This window comes from Aquarana catesbeiana, linkage group LG01 (assembly GCF_042186555.1).
Source record: "Aquarana catesbeiana isolate 2022-GZ linkage group LG01, ASM4218655v1, whole genome shotgun sequence".
Lineage (NCBI taxonomy): Eukaryota > Metazoa > Chordata > Amphibia > Anura > Ranidae > Aquarana > Aquarana catesbeiana.
The window spans coordinates 236576301-236600452 of record NC_133324.1 but is presented as its reverse complement, the minus strand read 5'-3'; the positions used below and the strand labels follow the sequence as shown (position 1 = coordinate 236600452).

The 24152-nt window shown below is 42.6% G+C and overlaps 1 protein-coding gene across 1 annotated transcript in view; it reads left to right on the top strand.

The window, feature by feature from the left end:
• Window positions 1-24152, top strand: part of MAPKAPK5 (MAPK activated protein kinase 5) — a 142549-nt gene that overhangs the window by 91805 nt on the left and 26592 nt on the right. The window contains exons 8-12 of the mRNA XM_073626073.1: window positions 9865-9945; window positions 10633-10820; window positions 12000-12120; window positions 12620-12750; window positions 13854-13966. Coding sequence (XP_073482174.1) covers window positions 9865-9945; window positions 10633-10820; window positions 12000-12120; window positions 12620-12750; window positions 13854-13966 — 634 coding nt within the window. The remainder of the gene's footprint in view (window positions 1-9864; window positions 9946-10632; window positions 10821-11999; window positions 12121-12619; window positions 12751-13853; window positions 13967-24152) is intronic.

The window sequence follows — 24152 nt, the reverse complement described above, 5'->3', positions numbered from 1 at the left end:
CAAAGCAAACCAAGACTGCGTTGCATGGGAAGTGAGTCTGTGCCTAGATCTAAGTCCTTTAATTCGTTAGAATGATCTTGGACAGGAAAGGCTTCTAAAACTTCTCTACTGTTGGAAGCAATCTTGTGGAGTCTTAAGTTGGAACAAGCAAGCATTACCTGAGTTCTTTTGAGGAGACTGATTGCGGCTTCATTTGTGGGTAGTGATTTCAAGCAATCGTCTACATAGAAATCCTTGTCCACAAACTGTCTAACATCTGACCCATACTCTGACTCTCCCACTCTAGCAGAATGTCTGAGGCCATATATAGCAACTGCAGGGGAAGGACTATTGCCAAATATGTGTACCCTCATGCGGTATTCTATGATGTCTTCAGAGGGGTTGTTGTCCCTGAACCAGAGAAACCTCAGAAAGTTTTGGTGTTCTTCTTTAACAAGAAAGCAATAGAACATTTGCTGTATGTCTGTCATGAATGCGACTGAATCCTTGCGAAAGCGAAGAAGTATTCCTAATAGTCTGTTGTTAAGGTCAGGGCCAGAGAGAAGGACATAATTTAGAGAGACACCTTCATGTTTGGCGCTGGAATCGAACACCACTCTAATCTGTCCTGGCTTCTTAGGGTGATAGACCCCAAATATAGGTAAGTACCAGCATTCCTCTGAGTCTTTGAGGTTTGGGGCTATCTCAGCATGACCATTCTGGAATATTTTCTCCATGAAGGAAAAGAAATGTTCTTTCATCTCTGGTTTCCTTTGAAGATTGTGTCTTAGGGAAGTGAGGCGTTTATATGCTAGTTCTCTGTTGTTAGGCAAACGTCGTCTTTGTGGTCTAAAAGGTAGAGGTGCAACCCAGATATTAGTCCTGTCTTTCTCCAAACTCTTTTCCATAACTTCTAAGAAGAGCCTATCCTCCATGGACATTGCTACCTGGTTGTCTTCCTTTGTTCTCTTGAACACTGTGCTTCCTAAGTCGCTTTGGTCGTTGTCATAGGTATTGCTGTCACAGAGGGAACTTAGGAAGGGAAGAGGTACAGGGTTGTTGTGTGGTAGTTCATTTATGAGGATGTGATTTTGACAGGGTTGGAAAAGAGAAGGACGACCATTCTTGAGGGTACTAGTAAGCAGGTTATTAACAGATGCAGGTTTGTGTGTACCTCCCAGGCAAACATCACCTATAATGACCCACCTGAAATCCAGTTTTTGGGCATATGGGGCATTTTTAGGACCGTTGATCAGTTTTCTTACTTTGTGGACTTGCAAGATATCCCTTCCTAGGAGTAAGATTATCTGAGCCTGATCATCTAGTTCTGGTATGAGATGTGCTATGTGATTCAAGTGAGTCTGGTGAGCTGCTGCGTCTGGTGTGGGAATCTCTGATCTGGTGTCTGGCATCTGGTTGCACTCTATTATGGTCGGTAAGGGTAGGCATGTCTTACCATTCATAGATTCAATTTGTTGGCCATCAGCTCTTCTCCCCTCCGTTTCCACTGTACCTGCACAAGTCCTAAGGGAGTAAGGACTGCTGGGGCCTTTAAGGTTTATAATGTCAAAAAACATAGATCTAGCTAGTGACTTATTACTCTGATCATCCAATATGACTTATAGAGCTTGACTGCTTTGTCCCTGTCCTTTTCGGTAAACTCTCACAAGACAGATTTTAAAGCAGGACCTGCCACCTGTACTTCCTTTGCAAACTTCAGTACACTGTGAAGTGATTGTTATGGCATCTGTACTAGAGTCTTTGGTCTCCCCGCCTTGCTCCTTGTCCCTATGAACAGGTGGGAAAGTTCTTGGAGTAGGCCTTGGGTGTAGAGCTGTGTTGTGCTCTGTGCTGTCACATTCTGTACATTTGACACTGACCTTACAGTCCTTGGCGAAATGTGTGGACGAAGAGCAGCACTTGTAACAGATGTTGTTCTCTTTGAGAAAAGCTTTGCGATCTTTGTCCTGAAGGCTCTGCATTTCAGAAGAGGATGTGGCATCTTATGTAGAGGGCAGAACTTAGTAGGGTCACTGTCTTGATCCTCTGGCTGAGACTCTGCAAATCTGTGGGAAGAAATGTTAGTTTTGTGCACTGCTACTGGAGCTCTGAGTTGTTTAGGGCCAGAAGAAGTGGTATAAGACACTGGAAAAATGAAGCTGGGGTCATCTTTCATTCCTGCTTGTAACGAGCCCCTGCTCGCTCGATTCCACTCTCCCGACACTCCTCTGCGGCTATAGAATCAAACTGCAGAACGCAACATCTGATGGTTCGGTCATCCGATGCTCTGGGACTAGAACTACAGCTATGTTCTGTTCTAATCCAGTTGTGTAGCTCAGAACAAACACCAGGCAGGCTGTATGCAAGTTCAACCAGGAATCTCCTTTATTGAAAAATACAGGCTCTTTTATACAATAAAAGAGGAGGTGCGTACCTCCGGCTCATATTACTCTGAACATACACCTGTGACCAGAAATCTAATTAACATGGGCTAATTAACTAATCCCTTTACTCAGCCTAGATGACTCAGACATGACCTTTAGGCCAGACTGTCCGTCTTGTAGCTCAGAAAACCCAATCAACATTATCACAATAGCAGAGTTAATTAACACAAACAACAATGGGGATCTAATGACTCTTAGATCCCATACTAGAGACTTATTTACAATACACATTCTAGCAGGCAACAGACAGACAGGTGCTGGAATTGACATCAGCATCTCCTAACAGTATTTGTCCCAGCATTATGAATCAGCCACTATTTCTAATATGGCAAATCCAGGGTCCCCAGAGTCTGTGTGTCCTGGGGGACCAGGACCCGAATCCACAGTAATACCACCTCAAGGGTCCCCAGGCATACAGCTCACAAAGGGCACCGTTCCCCCAAATGCCAGGGCCCACGATTGATCGGCAAGAGGCTAGCATTCAGTCCCCTCCAAAAGTCTCTCTCCCGGCTAGGTCTGTCACACTGCTTGTCTGTCTACAAAGTCCACAAACTCACTAAAGGGTGGAAAAGGCACATTGTGTTTTCGTTTGTAGTTACAGCCATGAGTAATCCATCTTTCGTGTAACTCATAAGGAAGTATTTGCGCTAAGGAGTTAATACCTCTAGCAGAGTCAAGATAAGAAAGGCCAAGTAAGTCTCCTTCTGCTTTAGCAACTTGTAACTCCATACACAGGTCACTGTATTCTCTGAGTCTTTGGTTACCCTTGCTAGGTATTTTTGGGAAGTCTTCTATCCTTTTAAACAGTGTACTCTCTATAGCCTCTGGTGAGCCATAACATCTATCCAGTCTGTTCCAGATGTTTGCAAGGCCTATCTCAGGGTGGTTTATATTAATGTCTCTGATCCTTTTGGCATGTTCAGCAGAATCATTGCCAAGCCACTTTACAAGTTCTATCTGTTCCCTGCAGGATCGAGCTAGACCTTGAATGACACTCTGGAAAGCGGATCGCCATGCCCTGTAGTGTTGAGGGTGATCACTAAATTTGACAAGTCCTTGGGTAACTAACTCCCTTTTGGCCAGGAACTTGGAAAAGTCTACAGTAGCCTGATTGGCATTGGGGTAGGCTGCTGGTGTATTGTAGTGCGGTGCGAAGGCATACCTGGTAAAAGTCTCTTCTTTAGGCGTGCTGGGTTCAAACTTACATAAGGTTGGCAGTTTGTACCTGTTCATTGCATACACCTTTGGAGTGAAGACTGGTGTTTGATGCTTGTATGAAGGCTGGGTACCTTGTGAAGTAGAAGGTTTGGTTGGAACTGGAAAGTCTGGAACTCTGTCAGATTTTTCTTGCTTGCAGCGTTGGGGTCCCAGGTCGTCTTGTGGCTCCTTTATTTGATGGACTCACTGACGTCATATTTAATTTCTTGTTGTGGGATGCTGTTTGGGTTCCAGTGCTGGTAGACATAATCTGACATGCGTTGTGAATTATCTTGTTGGTCCTCTTCTAGACCCGGTATGCTGCTGCCTAGTCTTGGCTCATCGTAGACGGCTGCTTCTAAAGCTTCTGCTTCTGCAATGGCGGTGGCAGCGTCTCTTTCTACTGCTAGCTTCTCCATGTCGGCTTCCAAGAAAGCTTGCTGCAATTTCAGAGATGCTTCCTGCTGGGCTAGCTTTTCTTCCAGGCGTATTCTTTTCTTCTCTCTTGTTCCATGTGTACTCTTTCTTGCTCTCTCTCTTGTTCCATGCGTACTCTTTCTTGCTCTCTCTCTTGTTCCATGCGTACTCTTTCTTGCTCCAAGCGTACTCTTTCCTTCTCTCTCTTGTTCCTGTCTTACCTTTTCTGCATCAAGGTGGGCCTTTTCTTTTTTCATCTGCAACTCTTGGTCTGCGAATGCGGCCCTGGCTTTTGCTGCTTCAGGTTTTGAACGGGCGATAGCTGCTGCATTTGCAACAGATGACTTAGATGAGCTTGCTCGTGAACATGTTTTGTAAGAAGATGTCCCACTGTGAGACATGGTTGCAGGGAAGAAGCTGTCTTGCTGTATAGAGACCATTCTAGTGTCTTGCTGCTTGACAGAGCGCATCTCTGTGTAGCATGGCTGCTTGCTTCGCCTGCCGCAGGCCTGTATCTTTAAGGCTTCTGACTGTATGGGTACTGCGTAGCCCCGGGCTGTACAGACTTCCGAAGTCAGCTTATCTTCCTTCAGAGGTCAGCTTAAAAATTTCACTGCTCTGTCTCAAGGAGCAGATAGCTAAACCTTCTTATCCCAATAACTGTAGATACCATATTTCTTTGATCTCAGTTTTATTAGAACAAGCCAGGTGAAACTACAAAATAACAGAAACAGACCTCAATAAGTATAATATTGCATGCAAAACAGCATACATTGCATAAACAACAATATACAGTACAAAAAACTTACTTTTTAAGTTCTCTAAGGGGTGATGGCGATAGATTGAGAAATACATGTGTTGCTTCCTTCAATGTGTTGAAAAGAATGGTGACTGGTTCACTTCCTGCTAAGATTCTACCCAGAATTCCCTGCTTGCTGACAGCTTCCTTAGTTACACATACAAATAAACAAAGAAACAGAACTGCAGCAATACCGAAAAGGAACACTAGATAGAGCCTGCACACCACATATGATTGTCTTAAGTAAATTACACATTTGCATGTAAATTTAACAACACAGGTACAAATAACCAGTATAAAACATCTGGTGGACAGAACAAATATAGCTATGTTGTGAGGGTCACATGTCAAGTGACTCTTGCTTAGGAAGGAGATAGAAGTAGGACTCACTTTTAGCTGGGCGAGCATTCCTGGAGCTATATCCAATCCCTGCGGCGCACACTCAAGTTCAGCATGGCAGGAGATGCCATCCTGCTGCTCCAGCCATACAGGCAGAACACTGCTCATCCCATAGAATGTTCCGGCAAAGTGGTCCTCGCATGCGCAGGTCTATGGCTGGAATGTCTATAGCCAGAACATCCCTGTGATATTCGCATCCCAAGAACATTGTTGTTTCAGTGCTTCACTTATGCCTCACCATCACGGTCTTTGATGCTGTTGACAGTTCTTTACAGCCATACATCCTAATGAAATCTTCTACAGACATATGGTGTAGTGAATGCCAACATCTAACTTCTGACATTTGCGAATCCTCAGTGCACTTTATTAATGGAATGTTTACAGCTGGATGTCCTCCGCAATCTGTTATTGCGGCTGCTTGAGCTTCATTTTTCCTCTTAAGCATCATGGTGCTATATCACCCTTCATTACAAATGCCCACCTCCATATCGTCTAGGTACTGATATAGTATAGCATATAATCGTGAAGGCTTGGAATGAGCGAATGATATGGTGGGCGCATTTAGTATGAGGTTGATATGCAAGAAAAAGTCTGCAACTTTGTCATCTTGAGTCTGGGCCCTGTGTGTGTTTGTTTTTAGGTAACAACGTTGTTATTTTTAAGTGACGTGGAGGTTAATGATTGTGATGGTGTTCCTTATTTTTTCAAGTCCAATAAAGCATATTATAGTTTTAACTTTGACTTACTATTTGGGGTCACATAAATACCTACTTTCTTTGGGGGCACTTTCCCCAGTGTTTTCTTTCCATATTCAGTACTGGGTATGCTGACCCACACCCTATATTGGTGGAATAATGGATGTTTAAAATTGTCCCCCCATTTATTGTGCCATACGGAGGTAGTGGCACCACTATTTCGGTTTAGTTGTTTCACGTCAAACGACGTCCTTGTGTGTGTGTCAGCTGAGTGACTATAATTTTCTTTTTCTTAAGAGGGCTGGTGCACCCCTGCGTGGGCCGCATCACCTGCAATAAGTGCATTCTGCAGCTGCTGGCTTTTAACAATAGGACACTTGCTTGTCCTGGAGTCCCGCGGTGTCGGCACCGCAGCTGATGTTTCTATCAGCTGTCGGGTGCTGCCGCTGCCATTGCGGGTAAGGGACCTGGCAGTGTAGCCTTACGGCTTCATGCCGGGAACCCTACTGTGCATGCGCGAGGCCCCGCTCCTCTCTCCTACTGGCCCAGCAACAGGGAGAGGAGGAAGTGATGTCACTGGCCACGGCCCGGACTCCCGGAAGTGGGAACAGGATACAACCAGAGGAGAGGAGACAAATGAGCGGAAGTTCCACTTTTGGGTGGAACTCCACTTTTTTTTTAACAGAAGGAATGTTTATTGAAATAGCAAGACATCATACATGTGAACAGTGTATTGACATTGCAAAATACATTTTTTAAGACAGTGCTTATAGCCACATCATCTCAATCTCCTTGTGCATTCGTCAGTATAATCCACTGTACAAGTTACGGATGCAGCACATTTTATAGGAGCTATATTCCCATCAATCAGGGATATATAAAGAGAGGAAAAGGGACAAGGAGGGAAGAAATATCACGGGGAAGGAGGGGGCGGGGGAGAAGGAGGAAAGGAGGAGAAGGAATTGGGGCAGAGATGGAAGATGGAAGTCACCAAGACCCCTGCCTGTTCTCAGTGGAGCTAAGTGTGTCTTGTCACCTGGTACTCTACTTAAGAGAGAATCGGGATATTTAAAAAAAATAAACTCAGAAGGAGAAGAGCTTAGAAGGATTATCCCTCGTACTCCTGTCAAATTGCCCCTCAACGGTAATACCTCGCACTCTATTCAAAGTCAACTAAACCGTAAGATGTCTAGCCTGCACCCATGCTGCCCAGATTTTTTCAAATTTTTGAGGACAGTTACGGCCCATTTAAGTAAGCTTATATAAGGGCAGGACTACATTAACCAGAGCCTTCCATTCTGGGAACCCAGGGGGGTCCGGGAGCTTCCATTTGTTCAGTATCGTCTTCCGAGCATAATAAGCCGCGTAAAACACAAATAGGGCAGTGTGTTTAGAGGTATTCAAATTATCTGTAATTCCCAGGAGAAATATCAGAGGGTCCCTGTCCAAAGATAGACCTGCAACTCTCTTCACGTTGGCTACCACTGCCTGCCAGAATGTTTGAATGTGGGGGCACTCCCACACCATGTGGATGAAATTACCCACTGACTGTCTGCATTTAGGGCAAATGTCCGATACCCCCGGATATATTCTAGAGAGCTTGGCGGGAGTGTAGTACTCTGAGCTGAACAAAACGATCCCTGGCCAAGGTCATAAGAGGTATGCATTGCCTCAGGCCCTCGGCCAGTCCTCCTCCGTCAGGGTCGGAATGTCCCTCTGCCACACCCCAAACAACCTAGTTGTGTTCAATGCATCCCTACATGTAAGTCTGATATATGGAGGAAAGTGTACGGTCAATCTCGGCGGCCGCCAGGAGGGACTCGACCAAGTGCGTGGCAAGAGTCACTCTGCCGGGGAGCCCTCATGGCATGTTAAAGCTGCATGTACCTAAAGTACACCCACCGTGGTAAGTTAAATTGCCGTTTGAGCTCCGCCAGGGATAGAATGTGACCTCCAGATATGACATGACTCAATTTGGTAATCTGAAATCTAGCCCAGACCTGAGGGTCAGGTATAGAATTAAGGTGAGGGAGAGATGGATTGCCCCAGATCGGTGTGGGAGGAGAGATCATATTCACCTCACCCTAGATACTGAGTAACCTGCTTCCAGGCCATCGATGTTGTCTTCATGGGAGTAGTTACCTGATGGCTATACTTGGGTCCACGATACACCAGATTGCTAAGTTCTGAATAGGATCCCAAGATGGCTGCCTCTAAGTTTAGTGGAACTCCGCTTTAATAAAAAGATTTCTAAAAAAAAATCATAATTGAAGAGTAATGCCCCGTACACACGGTCGGACTTTGTTCGGACATTCCGACGACAAAATCCTAGGATTTTTTCCGACGGATGTTGGCTCAAACTTGTCTTGCATACACACGGTCACACAAAGATGTCGGAAAATCCGATCGTTCTAAACGCGGTGACGTAAAACACGTACGTCTGGACTATAAACGGGGCAGTGGCCAATAGCTTTCATCTCTTTATTTATTCTGAGGATGCGTTGCACTTTGTCCGTCGGATTTGTGTACACACGATCGGAATTTCCGACAACGGATTTTGTTGTCGGAAAATTTTATATCCTGCTCTCAAACTTTGTGTCGGAAAATCCGATGGAAAATGTGTGATGGAGCCTACACACGGTCAGAATTTCCGACAACAAGGTCCTATCACACATTTTCCATCGGAAAATCCGACCGTGTGTACGGGGCATAATACTAAATATTTTATTTAGTCAGGTAATTATGCAATATTACATAGTAGTATTTTATAAATGGAAAGATTGCATTACCTATATTTATCGCTTGCAGCAAACCGTTTTTGAGCTCCATGCAAGCAGTCTTCAGTAGACTCCCACTGCAGCTGGTACTCTAATAAAAACCTTAAAGTGATACTAAACCCACGCTGTTTAATTTACATTGTCCCTTCTATTTCTGCATGTGGATGATGACACAAATTATTTTAATAAAAAAAAAAAAATACATCTATTTCTGATCAAGATACAGCTGTCATATGACCCAGATCCTCTGCTGCTGGTCACATGTTCAAAAAAAGAAATCCTTTGGAACACAGAGTAAAAATAAATCCTATCAACAAATTATTGTAAATTCTCATACAAATATATATTTGAAATTTAAATATTTAATATTTTGTAGAAAAAACATAGTGTGGGTGGATTTCTGCCAGCCACAGGCTGTGTCACGCCCCTCCAGCCTGTGTCTTAGAATAAGAGGGAGGTAGAGCTTCCATGAATCTACATGTAATATCCAACCCCCAATTGTGTTTAGCTGGTTAGTGGGCATGGAGGAGGAGGGAGGGAGCTGGCATTTGCCACTGTGTATACGCCCACATGTGTGTGTGACTCTATGGGCTGCTCCAATGTAATAGGGGGGAAATGCTCAGCATAGAAACTCACTGAAAACTGAGCATGTGCAGAGTTACCACCACAGCTGCAAAATCCCTAGCTGAATTGGGGACATGAACAGAAGGGAGAGAGAGAGAGAACAGCAGGTTCCCGTTTTTTTTTTTTCCCAGAATACAGAAAACTAATCTCATAGTGAGTATGATCCGCATGTAATACAGCAATTATTGATAGTTTTTTTTATGATGTGGTTGTAGTGACACTTTAAGAGCAGAGCGGTCAGATTAAACATGCTGCACAATGGACACATATGCTAGAATTCTGGTCAGTGGACCTGCACATTCTGTATTATGCAGGAAACGTCGTCATCAGGCAGGACAGGGCTTTTAAAGCTAGAATATGTTCTGTAGTATTTTTTATTGTGAAATACCCTATAGAAAATGTATGGGTTTTTTTTATTTTTGTTTTTTTAAATACCCTTACAAAAACATTTTTGTTGCCTGTATACAAGATGTTTATCAGTTAGAGATTTTTTTCATGCAGCGCTTCTATTTACTTTATATTATGACTGTCAGGTTCTAGAGGCACAAAGAAGACACCAGAAAGAGAAGTCGGGGATTATTCCTACCTCACCAACACCATACACATATAACAAGGTAAATGTTTTTGGCGATTATCAAAACAAATCTGTGCTTTGTAGCAACCATTCAATATTTCAGAAATACATTTTCCCGCAAAAACTAGTTTTCCAAAGCTTTGCATTATATTCCATATATATGGATTTGCACCAAGGAGAGGACACAGTGACTCTATATCTGCATTCTTGCTTAGTTACCGCTGCAAGAACATCCGGATGAGCCAGCTTTTGTTTTAGGCAATGTGATGGCCATGCTGCAAGATTCTACATATAAGGAATGTTGCTCCAACAGCTTTAATTTTATAGACTGAAATGTTTAAATTGAGAACCAATGCACATGAATAAATAGAAATGTAAAGATAAGTATTGTTTTCCAGGAATTTTGTAATCACATCAAGTTTCTCAAATTCAGAGGGAGCTAGAAAGATCTTGTAAAATTCACTAAGGTATTAGGTTGGGAAGAAATGTGTTTTTTTTTTTTTCCTTGTTTTTTTACACATTTAATCAAGCAACAAAGAACACATAAACTGTTAGAACAGTGTTCTTTGTGATACAGAGAAAACTGCTTTTTTTTCCCCCTCCTTTTGTTATTGTGGGAAAACATTTTATCATAACCCCTACACATGTATGCAAGGTGTGCATACAGGGACCTATCACTATTATGTGTTTTATGTTTTTACTCTGTGGTTGTCTCTGTCTCTCCCAGAGCTGTGACTTATGGTCCTTAGGTGTGATCATCTATGTGATGCTGTGCGGCTACCCTCCCTTTTACTCCAAGCACCACAGCCGGACAATCCCTAAGGATATGAGGAAGAAGATTATGACAGGAAGCTTTGAGTTCCCAGAGGAAGAATGGAGCCAGATTTCAGAAATGGCAAAAGATATTGTCAGAAAGTGAGTTATTGCATTTTCCTGAAATCTTTATTTGTATTTATAAAGTAAGCAGTTTTTTTTTTTCAGTATCTAATCCCATGTGCTTTGCAACTCATCTACAGCAATTAAGCCATTGTTAGACTGGTGTAGCATGTGTAATGTAAATGCCTTCAACAAGATTGCTCATAAAACCAAATCTTATTCATTTCAAGACTAAGTTCACTTTTGTTATACAGTATAATGTACTGTGATGTGTATATAATGTATAATGTAATGTGCGGGGTCAGGGGACCCCAGTAGTTCTAAAAACACTGCGCAGCTTACAAAATTGGTGCTTAGTTTAAATGCTCTACCTGTGATGACTTCCCCACAGCTTGGCTAACAGACCGCCACTGTAAGAGGTCATCTCCATCCTATCTAGTATACGGAATACACCATAAGCTGAGCGTGCTCCAGGCATCACAGGAACAAGTGCACTTTATCTTCCCTCGTGGCCACAGGAGCCAAAACCAGTGCTGCTGCTGCGACAGGAGGAGCTCACTGTACATGCAAGGGATATGAAAGGAAACACACATTTGTTCCTATGAGGCTCGGGACGTGCCCAGCATACAGTTCATACCCGTTCCTTGGCCAGACAGAAACAAGCGCTTAATCATACTTGCCTAGGAGTATGCAGCATCGGTCTGATGCTGCATCTGCCTGGCCATCTCCAACATCCAACCCAAAACACGCACCCAGCACCCCCCACCCCCCATCACGCTCTCTGAAGCGCTGGGCTGTGGAGGGGGCAGAAGCAGCTGGCACAGGCTCTCGCTGAGAGGCTAAGCCAGGTGTCAGTCCAGTGTTCTGGGCAGATCTTAACCATATGGTTCCGATCTTTCCCAGGCTCTTTGACATCAACCACTGTCTCAATGTCTGCTGGAAACCGGAGAAGACGGTGATTATTGCTTGGGGCTATACCAGCCACTAGCGATAGTCGTATGTAAAATCCAGCAGGCTGGTTGTACCCAAGTTAATTGATCAAGCAACTTGGTACTTTTAGCATGCCCATACATGGTTCAAACCTGGGTTTGAACCGAACTGTCTTTGGTAGGCCTTAGGCTTTAAGTGCTCAAGAACAATAAACTCCTTGGATTGTATATATGCCTTTTTTTATTTACCAAAACCGAAGTTTATTTAAATGTATAATGTTGTCTGTAGGTTGTTGAAGGTTAAGCCTGAGGAACGACTCACCATTGAAGGTGTTCTGGACCACCCTTGGCTAAACTCCACAGAGGCGCTGGATAATATTTTGCCATCTGCACAGATGATGATGGATAAGGTTGTATATGGATTTTGTGCTGTGCGTTAATCTTAAATTGTTAGGAAAGCTTTAATCTTCCTTAGGGTACACAGATGACATTAGAAATAGATAATACTGATATTTATCAGTAAAATAACATTTTAAGAAACATTAATGGTAAATGGGAAACAGAGGTTTCTGGAAGTGTTGATATAACCGTCTACTATAGAAAAAACTGAAATAAAATTTACTTTTTTATAATCGATTAAAATAGGGTGTTCAGATTACACTTCAGATGAAGACTTTCATAAGGAGTAATTGCTCTCTTAGGGAAAATGTGTCTTGCTTACTTTCCAGGTGACGATAGCAGAAATGCATATTCAGCATGTGCCGTTTTACATTAGAGCATTACAGTGTATTATCTCTGTCAGAACATTATCACAATAAAGATTCTTCTGTTGTGTTCACTTCAGAGGATGCGTCATCTTAAGAAAGTTGCACAGGAACTAATTAGACTGTGTACCATTTTCCATTGCAGGCAATGGTTGCCGGGATACAGCAAGCCCATGCAGAGCAGCTTGCCAACATGAGAATACAAGACCTCAAAGTCAACTTGAAACCATTAAACATTGTCAATAATCCCATCCTGCGCAAGCGAAAGCTGTTGGGGTAAATGTTATGAGAAAACATAGTTATCCATCCCAATCAATATGCTAGAGTGGTCTGGAACAAACTTGTGTCAGAACGTCCCTTAATTTCTTATTTTTTATTTGAAGTGTAACTCTGACGAAAGGTGATTACACATGCAAAGACCGATGTAGGCATACTTGCTGACCCTAGTGTGCCATCACACCTCAGTGTGGTCAGTGGGTTTGGAGTAGCATGCTTATCCACCAAGTTGGGTTGTAAGAGTAGTGTTGTATTTGTGTACCCAAGAATTTATGAAGTTATGAATTTACAAAATGTAACACATTTTCTAATGTCTTAAAAGTGTACCCTTTTCTTTTCCCAAGCTCTATCTATTTCTTACTAAACTGCCCTAAAGGTGCAATTTTAGTTAGTTATTTGATGTGATTCTTGGTAGACCAAGTGCCTTTTTTAAAGATTTATATATCAAGTATAAAAAGCTCCTTTTCTGTGGGACTAAAGAAAGACAGTGGTGGACACTGATCTTGGACCAACGTTTTTCAACCAGGGTGCCTTCAGGTTTCTTGAGGGATGCCTTGGCAAAATGCCTACAATTCCTCAAAGATTGCCAATCAATATACCCACCAGTGGGTGGATCAAGCCTTCCTTTTAGGTACATAAAGCCACGTTTTCATTGTGCACCATTACAACCTTCTAGCTCCACCTCCTAACGCCCAATGACTTAATTGGTTGATAAGGAAAAACGTTGGACTTCCCTCCCCTGTCCCTCTCTTCAGCATTGAGTTTTCACTAGCTGAATGAGGGAGGGAAACTGAGGGACAAGAGAAACATTGGAACACTAGTCAGTACCAGTGTGCAAAGGTGTATTTGCTTTGGAAGAATAAATCATCTCTAACGTTGGATGTCCTACATGTGTGAATGTTCCTTAATTATGTAAAACTATTAGTTTAGTTTTTACATTTTAGAATGGAGTGCCCCAAGATTGTGCATAATTTTAAATGGGGTTGGGCTAAAGTGACTTTTAGTTCATATGCCTTTTTTCAGTGTGACACAGCTTTGAACCAAAACCCAGTGAAATTAGCAAAAGAATAATGAGACTTTGTTTGACATGTTTTTAATTACAGGACAAAACCCAAGGAAAATGTTTATATCCAAGATGCAGAGAATGGTGAAGATTGCAATATTGCTGTGGAAAAACTGCGGGATGTGATTGCGCAATGTATTCTACCACAAGAAGGTAAATTACCATGCATCCATTTAAAGCAAATAGTGGGTTTGAATGATGTGCCAATTTGCCGCTTAGCATGAATTTCAGGCACCCTCAGTTTTTAGATCTCCTTTAGGGCTTGTTCACACTTGACTAAATTTCTGACGCTCAACAAAAGCTCCAATAGCGTTAGTATGGGTGTCAGACAGGCATCAATGAGCTTTAAAATGGGGTGTTTTACTAGCGTTAAAAACGCTCCCTAAATGCCTCTATATGCGGTTTCGTATCGATTGATGAGCGTTAGGGCACGGTAAAACTGCTCCACAATGGAAAGTGACAGAAATAAACAAATTTTAACACGCTGCAACCGCCCCAAAACCGGGCCGAAACCGCCTGCCAGAGCGTTTGCAAAGTGTTACCATACACTTAGATGGGAGGCGTTGAAAGGCTTCAAATGCCTCCTGACTCGACATGGGGCTTCACTTTTGAAGCGACGCAATGCTAACCCTGCGTGTTTTGATAGTGTGAACATCACAATGTGCTATTATATCTTGTGCATAGGGGCGCTTTTAAGGCCTCCCAAACGCCTGCTCCTAATGCCAGTGTGAACCTAGCCTTAGAGCACCCTTCTGTAGAAAACTGAGAATGTTTGTTTTGTATTAAAAGATTGCTTTTTGTAAATGTATTTGATTATACTAGCTTAGCAGTTTACCTATTCTTACAGCCAATTGCCAGCTCATTAGATTGAAGGTATTCAGGTATAAAGTAGTTGAATTCTCCATTGGAATAATATAAAGCCCACAGAACACAATAATAACATAACTGCGGGCAGAAGGAACCACAGCAACCAATAGGTGAGGCATTGTTCAACACATCCAGAAGTGTTGGATGACATCAGCATCCGTAGCTCTTCAAGAGATTAAAGATTTTATTCTGCATCCATTGAAATATTAAAAATGGTCATAGACGGATCTGAATTTTGAGCAGTGTGTGGCTGTCCCTTCTTGATAGAACTTGATCAAACCATTGACTTCTACCAAGATAGAATTTTAGAAAATGTCTCGACCCAGCAGTTGGTCTATGGTCAGCTTTAGTATAAAACTTTTTTGATTTGCAGGCTTCTAATGATTTTATTTTTTTTTAACATGGAAACAGGGACTTTTAAGAAGCATAAAACACAGGTACAGTGCCAGGAGACCTCCCTTCTGTGCTTTTCGACTTGTATAGTGATTCAGTTTCAATGTACACTGTTACCAAATGTATTGGGACGCCTGCCTTTACATGCTCAAGAACTTTTATCGCATCTTAGTCTGTAGGATTCAATATTGAAATATGTGGGCAGGGGACGCTATTAAAAAAAACTATTCAATATTGAGTTGGCTTACCCTTTGCAGCTATAACAGCTTCAGCTCTTCTAGGAAGGCTGTCCACCAGGTTTAGGAGTGTGTCTATGGGAATGTTTGACAATTCTTCCAGAAGCACATTTGTGAGGTCAGGCACTGATGTGGATGAGGAGGCCTGGCTCGCAGTCACCGCTCTAATTCATCGCAAAGGTGTTCTATCGAGTTGAGGTCAGGACTCTGTGCAGGCCACTCAAGTTCCACCACCCTAAACTCACTCATCCGTGTCTTTTTTGGACCTTGTTTATGCACTGGTCCAAATCATTTGGTGGAGGAGGATTATGGTGTGGGGTTGTTTTTCAGTGGTTGGGCTTGGCCCCTTCTGGTGAAAGGAACTCTTAAGTTGTCAGCATACCAAGACATTTTGGACAATTTCATGCTTCTAACTTTATGGGTACAGTAAAGCTGTGGATGAGGGAGTTTGGGGTGGAGGAACTTTACTGGCCTACACAAAGTCCTGACCTCTACTTGTTAAAACAACTTACTAAAATGTAGGACTTCTTTGCATCCATGTGCAAACTGATCTTCATGGCAGGATTATCCTAATGATATGATCGTAAAACAGAGAAACACTGCATAAATGCAGCAGCATTATTTTATTTAAAATAATTTCTAGGGCAAAAAAATATATAAAAGCAAGCAGGAAAATGAACATAAACCACCATTGCCCAAAACAATCTGACAGTGTGTAACGTCAGTACAGAAAGCTCTGTTGACGCGTTTCATCCTTGAATATTTTAGAAGGATACAGAGGCACAGATCCGACCCACATCCCACCCTGTACCCACCTACTGGTTGCACATATACTGATCATTCATAAGTGGACTTTCTAACTGTGGTTTTTGTATCATATGAAATGCCTGGAGACCTTAGCACATTAAGGGAGCAATATCACTCATGGTTTGTGTTTGGCTGAAGCCATTTATTATCAATCAACGGTGTTTACTCTTTTTAAATCCTAATGAAAACAGAAACTACCCAAATGGCCCTGATCAAAAGTTTACATACCCCAGTTCTTAATACCGTGTATTGCCCCCTTTAACATCAATGACAGTCAATGAAAGTCATTTGTGGATGAGGCCCTTTATCTTCTCAGATGGTAAAGCTGCCCATTCCTCCTGGCAAAAAGCCTCCAATTCCTGTAAATTCTTGGGCTGTCTTGCATGAGCTGCACGTTTGAGATCTCCCCACAGTGGCTCAATGATATGGAGGTCAGGAGACTGAGATGGCCACTCCAGAACCTTCATTTTATTCTGCTGTAGTCAATGACAGGTCGACTTGGTCTTGTGTTTTGGATCATTGTCATGTTGGAATGTCCCATGCGCAGCTTCCTGGCTGATGAATGCAAATGTTCCTCCGGTATTTTTTTATAACATACTGCATTCATCTTGCCATCAATTTTGACCAAATTTCCTGTGCCTTTTGTAGCTCATACATCCCCAAAACATCAGCGATCCACCTCCGTGTTTCACAGTAGGAATGATGTACCTTTCATCATAGGCCTTGTTGACTCCTCTCCAAATGTAGCATTTATGATTGTGGCCAAAAAAGCTCAATTTTGGTCTCATCACTCCAAATGACTTTGTGCCAGAAGGTTTGAGGCTTGTCTCTGCGCTGTTTGGCATATTGTAAGCAGAATACTTTGTGGCATTTGCGTAGTAATGGCTTTCTTCTGGCGACTCGACCATGCAGAACATCTTTCATCAAGTGCCTCCTTATTGTGCAAACAGCCACACCACATGTTTTCAGAGAGTCCTGTCTTTCACCTGAAGTTATTTGTGGTTTTCCTGGCAGTTGTGGCTGAAACTTTAGTTGGTCTACCTGACCGTGGTTTGGTTTCACCACAACCCCTCATTTTCCACTTCTTGATTAGAGTTTGATCACTGCTGATTGGCATTCTCAATTCCTTGAATAACTTTTTATATTCCTTTCCTGTTTTATACAGTTCAACTACCTTTTCCCGCAGATCCTTTGACAATTCTTTTGCTTTCCCCATGACTCAGAATCCAGAAACGTCAGTGCAGCACTGGATAACAGATGCAAGGGTCTGTCAGAAGTCCAGAAACTCATTGACTTGTTACACACACACACACACACACACACACACACACACACACACACACACACACACACACACACACACACACACACACACACACACACACACACACACACTAATTACAAGCAAACAGATCACAGGTGAGGATGATTACATTTAATAGCCATTCAAACCCCTTTGTGTCAACTTGTGTGCATATTAACAGGCCAAAATCACTAGGGTATGTAAACTTTTGATCAGGGTAATTTGGGTCGTTTCTGTTGTCATTATGATTTAAAAAGAGTAAACACAGTTGATTGATAATAAATGGCTTCAGCCAAACACTAACCATGAGTGAAAGAAATGTTTTTGTGTTTATCATTCATATTCTCTGAAAAATGGCCAAGAAGTCATAAATTCTGCCAGGGTATGTAAACTTATGAGCACAACTGTATTTGTGTAATACCATAATGAAGTGCAGGATGCTTGTTAATGTCCTGACAAAATATTCAAAAAATACTATAAAGTATTACTGCTTAGACTCCAAAAAACAGTTAAATTTGTGTTAAAATAATGTCCCTCTTCAATCAACTCTTTACTACCTTCTACTTTAACAATGGAAGCAGTGCATCCGGATTGGTATAACCTCGGTATTACCTTGAGTGCCATACTCAGACCTCACGTTGTGGATATGGCCTGTGATGTTGCTTTGAGCATTGGATCTTGCTTAGGCGCTTACCTTGGCACAGAGTGCAACGAGTGTAGTTAGTGGGAGGGATGCGCTATAGTTCCAGGGCCCTGGTCTTTTCCTATGATTTCCAGACCCTGGAAACCCCTCCTGGGGTATGTCCAAAGTGACAGCTGAAGCCTGAACCCATACAGAGACGAGAGACTAATATCTCCATTACTTGCAGTACACCTTTATATAAGTGTCTCCTGAATGGCATTGATATTTAGATAGATCTGCCAGGAAGCTGGGGATGTATTTGCGTTTATTTACTCTTCGGGTGTTTAAACCTGGCTTTGCACAAAATGCTTGCCAATGTAGATAGGCTCACTTCTGCCGTGCACAAAAGCCTCAGTGTACTTGCACTTGATTCCCCTTTGTCTCACACTGGGGCGATGCGCTGGCAGGATGTTAAAAAAAAGTCCTGCAAGCAGCATCTTTGGGGCGGTGGAGGAGAGGTATATACAGCGCTCCTGCCCATCGAAATGAATGGGCACCGCAGCCGAAGCGACTGCAAAGCGATTCGACAGCGACGCTGCCTACCTAAAAATATTTTCACCATTCTGATAATCATTACCAAGCTACATCCATTGGAAAGAGTTCACAAAAAAGTGGTCTGTTCCAGTGGTAGACCCTGACATCCTAAACAAACATTTTATTGTCCTAGAAGATGTTCCTTCATTTAACGATTCAGCAGGCATAAAATTTGAAATTCTATTAAGGCTCTCTTTACTCTTGCAGATCTGGCCCTGCAACCAGCTGTCGCTGCAATTTCTGTTTGTCAAACTGCAGTTAATTAGATTAGGGCAATGAGCAATCAACGGCATCCTGTTTTCGAGGACTGTATTTTGGTGGAACACTTACAAATATTGCCTTCCACTCTACTTCTTTTGTGTTGATGTCCTAGACGAGTAAAAATGCACGTTTCCAGAATGGCTTTCATTTCTGTGCCATATGTGGAGAATCTTATGGCTAAAAACTTGAATAGCTGAAGCTGCCTGTTGAACACCACACTTTTATGCCTTTTGAAAAAGGCAGTCTCTTTGGTGATGCATTTGGCAAGTTCACAAGAGGTCTCAGGAGGAAAAGTCCTTCCACAATGAAGGGCTTCAAAGCCCACTGCCAAGGGCGCTTCCACTTTCTTTAAATGGAGAGCACCCCAATGCTTCATGTTCAAAGCCAAAATTGCACCCTTCGTGTTGGCGCAAGACTTGGAATACAAAGTCCACCAAATTTACCCTAAAGGCTCCTTTGCAATGAAGGGGCTCCTTCATTCTTAAGAGTGGTGGGACATCTGTTACACTTTGTATTCCTCAGGATCTGAGACCTATGGGTTTAACCAGGTTTCAAAAGAGTACAAAATATATTTTTTACACTCCACACTGTTTTCTTCTTTCCAACCTGCAAAAAAATCTGCCCAAAGACAGTCAGATTTGCGGACCATCTTTTATCCCAGGGAGTGGTCGTTCAGCCCCCCTAAAGTACCCTTTGTGTTCCCAAGTTTCACATGCAATCCACAGGGTCAGTAATTGCCCCCTGAAACAAGGGGATGATCTGGCATCAGTAGACATTCAAGATGCCTAAGTATTTATTCCCATTTACCCGATTAATTAATGCTTTCTGCGCTTCACCGTAGAAGACAAATGCTTCCAATTTGTCGCACTGCCTTTGTGCCCCCAGAGTATTCAGAGGTGCTTGCACCTCTACTTGACCTTTTAAAAAGTCAGGGTATCCAGGCCACAGGGTACCTAGATGACTTTCTTCTGGAGGATTATTCTTCCTCAAAACTATCGACAAATGTCCAAAAGGCTTTCCTATGGGTAATACTTTCAAAAGTCTGCCCTCCAGCATTCCCAGGGTCTAGAACAGTGGTAACCCACATTAGGGAGACCAGGGCAGTTAAATTGTTCTAAAATCTTTTGTGTCCCAACATGGCAGCAGTCTTTGCGTAGATCGCAATTGACCTGTTGCCAAACCTATTCTAAGCAATCCCTACTCTATCCATAAAAAAAGAAAATACCGGTGAAGTTTAATGGGTTCCTATTAATCACAACTCCAGTTCCCTGCTTATTTTCAATTCTCATTTTATTGTAGGAAAGTTTCTGAGTCAGACATTTTTGCACAATGTCAGGATCTGGAATCTTCACAAGAATGCACAGCATGCTCTGCTGTTCACATTCTGAGAGTGGACAACTTGTAGGCAGATTTCCTCAGTCATCACCACCCAGACAAGGGGAAATCGTCCCCTCGATCTCCTGTGTCAGAAATGGGGTACTCTAGATGCAAACATTCTGACTTCCAGGCTCAAAAGCAAATTAGCCCTGTTTTTGACCAGAGCCAAGGATCCTCTAGCACTAGGATCGAATTCTTTGGTGTTTCCCTGGACTCTATTCAGACTCTATTTCAGTACGGATTCTTCTTTAACTGCTCTGTAAAATAAAGAAGAAACCAGTGATTCTCATTGTACTGAACTGGCCCAGGACCTTCGTACACAGTAGAGATGGGCTCATGAGTGTTCGAGGTCCCACCTGCCTGATCCCGACAGGAAGCCAAAACTTCACACCGCTAATCAGACAGTGAGACATTTCCCGATCTGTGCAGCTGCGAACCAGGAAATGCCTCACTGCTTGTAATAAGCGGTGTGCAATGTCGGCTTCCTAGCGGAATCGGGCACGTGGGAACCCAAACACGCCCGAGCCCATTCCTAGTACACAGGCAAACTCAACCTTTAGGAGACATTCCCTAGCCTTTTCCAAACAGGCAATACCAGCTGTCTCGTTCCCTGTCCCATCTTGCTTCTTAGTCACTCGTTTTAATAGCATGGCTGTTGAAACCCAAGTCTTGAAGGAAATGTTTTTCTAACTTGGTCATTCCCACCTTACTAAGAGCCAGAAAAGCCGCTTTGTGAAAAATTCATGACTGTACTTGGAAATCTTTTTTTTTTTTTTTTTTTTTAATTCTATATTTTATTTTTTTCCACAATTATTATACATGTAGACAGACACACTTTTTTGTTGCATGTGTCTCGCAGAGTATATCTTAACATAAATCAATTCTTTTTTCATCTGATAAGGCCATTATTTTTTTTTAAAAACACAAAAAGGGGAGGGGGAAAAAAAACGGAGGGGATATTTCCTCCCCCCTCCAATCTATCCATTTTACCATTCATGAATGTTTTCCCACCTTCACGTCTCACTTATACACAGATATAGTTTACTATGGCAGGCGATATAAAAAAAAGGGGAGGGGGGTTAGATTCTCTCTCCTTCCTCCCCTGCCAACTCCCCCTCCCCAAATGCACAGCCATATTCCCTGGTACATACAAAAAGGGACCATGATTTCCATTTTAAATTAAATTTCTCCTCTTTACCTTGCGTAATTGCAATACCTTTTCCATAGCATATATATCGGCTATTTTTTTAAACCACAATAAGATCGAGGGGGATGCCTCCCGCTTCCATATGGCCGGAATGCAGGCCTTTGACACATTCAAAAGATGAACGACCAACGAGTTTCGGTATTTGCGGTTTGAAAAGTCTGAAAGATGGACGAGATATCTAGCGGGATCAGATCTCAAATCGTACTCTGTTAACTGTTTTATTATGTCTTGCACTTTGGACCAAAAATCCAATAAGTTTGGACATTACCAGAAAATATGTAGCATATCACCCTCTGACTCTCCACAGCGGCAGCAAATATTCATCTTTTCCGGATAGATTTTCTGTATTAGTGATGGAACTTTGTACCATCTCGTAAGAATTTTATAGCATAGCTCTTGGTAATTACTAGCTGTTGAAGAATAATGGGCAGAATATAGAATATGACTCCTTTGCTCTTTAGAGAATGTGGTATCTAAGTCTCTTTCCCATTTCTCAAGGAATCTAGGAGCAAAGTCCACAGGAGGATCTATTAATATTTTATATACCTCAGATACCCCATGGGACAGAGGTTTCCCAGTTGTTTATTAAAACGATCCGATCTCTCCCCCCGAATAAGATAACTGAGAAAGTGGGTAAGCTGTTGCATCCACCACGGGTCCAGTGGCTGACTGAACATCAGCTTTTTTTGCGACGAGGTTTTCATCCTTGATCCTTTAAGGAAGTCACCTAGTCGGATTTTACCACATCTCAGAGCTTGTTTGAAGTTGCTATCTGTATATCCTGGAGGGAATGACAGGTTTCCCAAAATTGGATGGAGCCGAGTAATTTCCCCATCCACTTTTGAAAATAGATTACTTTGTTGAATTACTCTTAGGGTTGCCCCTATCAGAGGGCAATATCTTAAAGTTCCCAATGTTCTTGGGCGTAGCCATGGCAGACATCGGAGTGGGATCTCCGTACATGATTGTTCGATCGCTACCCAGGTTTTATGTCCCTCATCTCTACACCAAGCTAGTTCCCTAGCGAGTTCTACTGCTTTGTAGTATCTTATCGGATCCGGAAGAGCCATACCTCCCTAGGTTTTTGGCATGGCCAAGTAATGAAAGGATAGACGGGGATGTTTTTTTGCCCAAGTAAATCTAATAAAAGCACTGCGTAGTGACTTCAAAAACGGCTCTGGAATAGCTATTGGCAGGGTCTGAAAAAGATACAATAATCTTGATAGGATATTCATTTTAAGGATCGCATTCCTGCCCATCCATGTAAAAGGACCTTTTTTCCATCTATCCAAATCGGAGGAAAGTTCCCGCAGTAGTGGTGGAAAGTTTGTTTGAAAAACTTTAATTGAGGAAGTCAATTTGACTCCTAGATATGTCAAGAATGAAGATGCCCAAGGAAAAGAGAATGATGATTGAAGAGCCCGTACACATGTAGTTGACAATGTAATATTCAGTATTTCTGATTTTTGACCGTTAATTTTAAAATTCGAAAGTATGCTGTAACGATCAAACTCGCTTAACAAATTTGGTAACGTGGTTTCTGGTGATGTAATAAAAAACAGTATATCATCTGCGAAGGCTGCAATTTTATGCTCCGGCTTATTGATCAAGCAACCTTGAATGTCAGTACTTGGTCGCACATGTCTCAAAAATGGTTTGAGGGTTAGTATAAAAATCAATGGGGACAGTTGACAACCCATGGAACCGTGGAAATCTTTTTTTGCCTGGTGTGAACACAGGCTTTTAAACCCCTAAGATTAATCTATACCTCCCGTTCCCACCTTCCTACAATCAGTACTTGACCAAAATTTGGCCCTAACTACTCTTAAGGCACATGTTTTGTCCTTCTCTATTCTAATTCAGAAACCTTTGGCTTCACTTTCCCTTGTCAGAACCTGTACTCAGGGGCGGATCCAGAGTCTAGTCTCGGGAGGGGCACTGCCAGAAAATACCTTTTTTTTGCGGGCAATTTTATCGGGGAAACGGCTGGTGTTGGCACTTCAATCATCACGGCACCATGGTTATTTTGGTGTCATGATGATTGAAGCGCATTATTTCTATTCTTACATTGTAATATAAAATGAAATAGTTTGACTCACCATAATGCAGAATCAGTAGGAGCCCTGAGAGTGTCACTTTCCACGTCACCTGCCACCAAATGCGGATTGTCACTTGCCACGTCACCTGGCACACGTTGTGGATTGTCACTTGCCACGTCACCTGCCACCAAATGCAGATTGTCACTTGCCACGTCACATGCCACCAAATGCAGATTGTCACTTGCCACGTCATCTGCCACCAAATGCAGATTGTCTCTTGCCACGTCACCTGCCACCAAATGCAGATTTTCACTTGCCACGTCACCTGCCACCAAATGCAGATTGTCACTTGCCACGTCATCTGCCACCAAATGCAGACTGTCACTTGCCACGTCACCTGCCACCAAATGCAGATTGTCACTTGCCACGTCACCTGCCACCAAATGCAGATTGTCACTTGCCACGTCACCTGCCACCAAATGCAGATTGTCACTTGCCACGTCACCTGCCACCAAATGCAGATTGTCACTTGCCACGTCATCTGCCACCAAATGCAGATTGTCACTTGCCACGTCACCTGCCACCAAATGCAGATTGTCACTTGCCACGTCACCTGCCACCAAATGCAGATTG